This window comes from Gastrolobium bilobum, unplaced genomic scaffold, assembly GCF_033153095.1.
Source record: "Gastrolobium bilobum isolate Gb01-03AN ecotype WA unplaced genomic scaffold, APGP_CSIRO_Gbil_v1 utg5544, whole genome shotgun sequence".
In the NCBI taxonomy this organism is placed as follows: domain Eukaryota; kingdom Viridiplantae; phylum Streptophyta; class Magnoliopsida; order Fabales; family Fabaceae; genus Gastrolobium; species Gastrolobium bilobum.
Genome location: NW_026898150.1, coordinates 29,646 through 35,055, shown reverse-complemented (window position 1 = coordinate 35,055; position 5,410 = coordinate 29,646). Strand labels below are relative to the sequence as shown.

General features: G+C 44.8%; 1 protein-coding gene across 1 annotated transcript; it reads left to right on the top strand.

Moving 5' to 3' along the window:
• Positions 1-3,110: 3,110 nt before the first annotated feature.
• On the top strand, positions 3,111-4,309 carry LOC133313266 (uncharacterized). The gene is made up of 2 exons (XM_061514615.1): positions 3,111-3,257; positions 3,386-4,309. The coding sequence occupies exons 1-2, from the start codon at positions 3,111-3,113 to the stop codon at positions 4,307-4,309; spliced, it is 1,071 nt and encodes a 356-aa protein (XP_061370599.1).
• The last annotated feature ends 1,101 nt before the right edge of the window (positions 4,310-5,410 follow it).

Here is a 5,410-nt window from a genome sequence, read left to right as displayed (position 1 = left end):
AATTGCAGACTCATAGTTCATTTGCTTAATGCTTAATTCAAGAGGGATTACTAAGACATTAGGATTCTAATTGGACTAAAGGGTTGAAACACTAAGATATTAAGGTTCAACTATTTTATAGGGAAATAATGAATTGTCTGAGCAAACGAATTAATTAATTATAAAATACAATTTAGGAATATAAGGGAGGATCGGAGGTGAAGTGCATCCTGGCTAAATCCTTTTTATAAATTTTGCATCAATATTTTCTCGCGTTCTTGATATTTTCTTGCATGCGTTCAAAATTAATTGTTATTAAATTTTTGTTTTAAATTTAATTCTTTTTAAATTCTGTTTTGAAATTCCAAATTCAATTACTTGCTCAAACCAATTTTATTTTCCAACTTAAAGGGAATAGTTAAACTAGTACTTGGTGCATTAATCCTTGTGGGAACGATACTCTACTTATTATCACTTTATTACTTGAAACGAACGGTATACTTGCTGATTTCGCAACAATGAAGATAGAAAGGGACACAAGTCCTCCAGATATATCAGCCACCCTATTGGGCGTGATAACTCAGGGTGTCAGTCTCACAGCATCCTGCAAACCGAATACAAAGAAGAGCGCAAGAGTAACCCACAACACCAAGAGCCGACTAGAGAAGTCACCGTATAGTGCAAATTCCACCGCAGTAACGACCATAGTACTGAGGAGTGCAGATCTCTGAAGGAGGAGATTGATGAACTGATCAAAGGAGGAGCTCAAAGGCGGGGGAGTAACTCTACCCGTGAAACCGGCTCTGGCAGGCGCCACCATCAGCGTAGTAGATCACCGGAAATAAGAAGAGCCAACCAATTTGATCAAAGGCCCCGCTATGAACGTAACCGGAGAGAAGACTCCCCGAGAGATCGCAGAATACGAACTAGCCCAAACAACAGAGGAGGAAGGGAAGATGATGAGCAAGATGCGGTAGTCATCAAGCACGACGTAATCAACATGATTTCAGGTGGACTAAGCGGAGGTGGAGAGACAGCAAACACCAGGAAGAAACATTTGAAACAATGTTTGGCGGTATCTGGTAAAATCATCAGCAAAACAAAAGCTGGCTCTAGTCCTACTAAACCCAAAATCATCTGGGACAACAGTGATTTCGGCGACGTCCTTCCCGGACATGATGACCCATTAGTCATTCAAGCAATAATAGCCAATTTAAGCATTAATCGAGTGTTTTTTGATTATGGCAGTTCTGCTGATATTTTATTTTTACCTTGTTTCAACGCGTTAGGATTTACTGTAAGTGACTTAACCCCTGTTGTAGGTGAATTGTCAGGTTTTAACGCGACCGTTACCAAACCGCTCGACATGATAAACCTGCACTTATCAATGGGAACTCCTCCCACGTCAAGGTCTGCCGACATCCAATTCTTACTGCTTGACACTCCATCAGCATACAACACTATTCTGGGCAGAAGGGTGTTCTCCGCCTTCGAGGCGAGTGTATCTCACCCTCACCTGGCGATGAAGTTCATAGCCAAGGATAACAAAGTCACGACAGTAAAAGGAGACCAAACAGTAGCCAGGAGCTGTTACAACATATCTCTGAGATCAGCTTCAAAGGTCACCTTCAAAGATCAACCGACACTCTAGCAGGCTGAAACTCAGGTAGTTGAAAGAGACCCTTGCAGGACTGAAAAGGAGCATGATCAATGTTTGCTGGTAGAATTTGACGCAAGATACGATCCCAGGGTGGAACATTCCAGACCTACCCCCGACGGAGCATTAAAACACGTCGTTCTGGGTAAGGATGACCACCAAACAACAACTGTTGGAGCAACCACTGTTCCTGAGATGAAAAGCAAATTGATTGAGCTACTACGGGAGAATAAATATCTATTCGCATGGAAACCATCGAACATGCCAGGCATTGACCCTGAGGTGTGTTGCCATAGGTTGTTTGTGGACCCCAGAGCAAAGCCTGTTTCCCAGAAAAAAGAAAGTTCGGCCCAGACCGCCAGAAGGTCATAGACGACGAAGTAAAGAGACTTCATGACGCCGGCTTCATCAGAGAAATCAAGTATACCACTTGGATATCCAATCCAGTGCTGGTCAAAAAACCAAGTGGGGCGTGGAGAATGTGTGTCTATTACACCGACCTGAATAAAGTATGTCCCCGGGATGCCTATCATTTTCCTAGCATCGACCAGTTAGTTGACAGTGCATCAGGTTTCAAAATTCTCTCATTCATGGATGCGTATGCTGGTTACAACCAAATTCCATTGGCAAAAGAGAACCAAGACAAAACGACATTTATCACTCAAAACGCCAACTAATATTACACTATGATGCACTTCGGGCTAAAAACTGTTGGCGCCACGTACCAGCGGATGATGAACAAAGTGTTCAAAGACCTGATTGGCAATAGCATCGAGGTTTACATGGATGATATGATCGTCAAGTCGCGAACTCCGGAACAATATCTCTTGCACCTTCAGGGCGTGTTCAACAGGTTGAGAGCGTACAACAAGCGGCTTAACCCCAACAAATGCGCCTTTGGCGTGCCTGTGGGTAAATTTCTAGGATTCATGCTCACTGAGAGAGGGATTGAAGTAAACCATGACAAGTGCAAAGCTATGATAGAAATGAGAAGCCCTCAGACTGTCAAAGAAGTTTAGCTGTTAACCGAGCGATTGGTAGCCCTCATACGCTTCCTGGCAAACTCAGCGCACAAATCCCTCCCCCTATTCAGCCTACTCAAAAAAGTGACAACCTTCCACTGGTCCGAGGAATGCGAAAAAGCCTTCAGAGAATTCAAAAAAGCCCTGTCATGTCCACTGGTCCTCACCAAACCGGATAACGGAGAAACCTTATACCTATATCTCGCTGTCGGCACAGAGGCTATAAGTGCCGCCCTGGTTAGAGAGCATAAAGAGGATGGGCAGAAACCAGTTTACTTCATCAGTAAAGTCTTGCAAGGCGTCGAGCTTCGGTATCAGCAGGTAGAGAAAGTTGCTCTTATGCTTATCTTCGCTGCACGACGAGACCATACTTCCAATGCCACCCTATTACTGTCAGGACCAATCAGCCAATCCGCCAAGTCTTACACAAGCTTGATCTTGCCGGAAGGATGATGTCTTGGGCAATTGAACTGTCGAAGTACCAGCTTAACTACGAGCCGAGAATCGCCATTAAAGTTCAAGCGCTCACGGATCTCATAGCTGAAATGATGCACAATTCTCAGCCTGATTGTCAAGTCGCCGAAACGCCGCTCCCGACGGTATGAAGCTATATGTTGATGGCTCGTCAAACGCCAAAGGCTCAGGAGCAGGAATGATAGTTGAAAGTCCAGATGGTTTGGCTGTTGAGCATTCCTTATCCTTCGACTTCAATACCACAAATAACTAGGCAGAGTATAAGGCCATGATAGCTGGCCTAATTCAAGCCAAAGAGATGGGAGCACGACACCTCAAAGTTTTCAGTGACTCTCAGTTGGTGACATTTCAGATCTCGGGTGAGTATCAAGCCAAAGGACCACTGATGTGCAAGTATCCAGAAAAAGTGAAAGATATAATGCAGACCTTCGAGTCAGTTGCGGTGGAACATATTAGGCGGTCAGAAAATACCCGGGCAGACATCCTCGCCAAGCATGCAAGCACCAAAAGCTTAGGTAACAATCGGTCTGTCATCCAACATAATTTACCTAATTCATGCATCGTCATGAGCATTTCAGACAAAGCTAATGAAGCCGCGGAAGAATCATGGATCACTCCCATCACCAATTATCTATCTGAAGGAATCCTTCCGGTTAACCTAAGGGAAGCTAAGAAGGTGGTACGAAGAAGCGCCCATTTTTGCATAATGCATGGCCACTTATACAAAAGAGGATGCTCATCCCCACTCCTGAAATTTTTGAAGCCCAGCGATGTGGAGTATGTCCTTGAAGAAATCCATGAAGGAATCAATGGTCATCACATAGGCGGCAATTCTTTAGCTAAGAAAGCACTCAGAGAAGGTTTCTACTGGCCAACCATGGAACGAGATGCCCACCTGCATGTTAAGAAATGTGAAAAGTGCCAGAGATTCGGCGACACGCATAAAGCCCCGCCAAAGGAACTCACATCAATAACATCTCCCTGGCCTTTTTGTAAGTGGGGAATGGACATTCTAGGCCCTTTCCCCGTGGCGGCAGGCCGAGTCCAATGGCTGATTGTCGCCATTGACTACTTCACCAAGTGGGTTGAAGCCGAACCTGTCGCTACCATTACCTCCCAGAGGGTCAGGAAGTTCTTTTGGAGAAACGTCATTTATCGTTTTGACATCCCGGGATAAGTTATAACAGACAATTGCACCCAGTTCACTGACACCAAGTTCAGGGAGTTGATGAAGGATCTGCAAATCCGACATCACTTTGCCGCAGTAGAACACCCCCAATCCAACGGACTGGTAGAATCGGCCAACAAAATGCTGGCCAAAGGAATCAAGAAAAAGTTTGAGTCACAAAAGGGGGCATGGGTGGAAAATCTGGAAAAGGTCCTTTGAGGCTACCGAACGACCGCCCAATCCAGTACTCAAGAAACACCGTTCAGATTGAATACGACACAGAGACGATGATTCCTATTGAAGTTGGTGAACAATCTTGGAGAAGAGACCATATAAATGAGGTAACCAATAATCAGAACCTCAGGGAAACACTGGACCTTTTAGACGAGCTCCGAGAGCACGCAGCGCAGTCAGAGCACCAATCCAAAGAGAATTCTGCCACCCGGTACAATAAGAAAGTCATTTTGAGGAAGTTTGAAGAGAAAGACCTAGCCCTCCGATGAGCTGATATCAGGAACAAAAACGAGCGTGATGGGAAGCTTGCCCCAAATTAGGAAGGACCTTATCGGGTAGCCAATAAGCTAGGAGGAGGAGCTTACGCCCTCGAAACATTAGAAGGGAAAGTAATTCCTAGGGCGTGGAACGCCGACAAGCTCAAGAGATACTATAGCTAAAACTACAATGTAACATTTTTCCTTTTCCAAGCTTTGCCCAAACTTATTTACTTAGAAGGTTTTTAACGAGGCAGAACGATTTCATTAATCTATAGACTCGTATGACAACTCTTCGTTATTTAAAATTCATTTTTATTTGTTATCTGTCTCTAAAGACCAACTTAAGGGACAATTTTCACCCCCGCCACGCGTTGCACTGAGACGGTTCTCACCCTCAGTCAACGTTCAAGTAAGGGACGATTTTCACCCCCGCCACGCGTTGCACTGAGACGGTTGTCTCCCTCATTCAACGTCCAAGTAAGGGACGGTTTTCACCCCGCCACTCGTTGCACTGAGACGATTTTCACCCTCAGTCAACGTCCAAGTAAGGGACGATTTTCACCCCCGCCACGAGTTGCACTGAGACGGTTTTCACCTTCAGTCAACATCCAAGTAA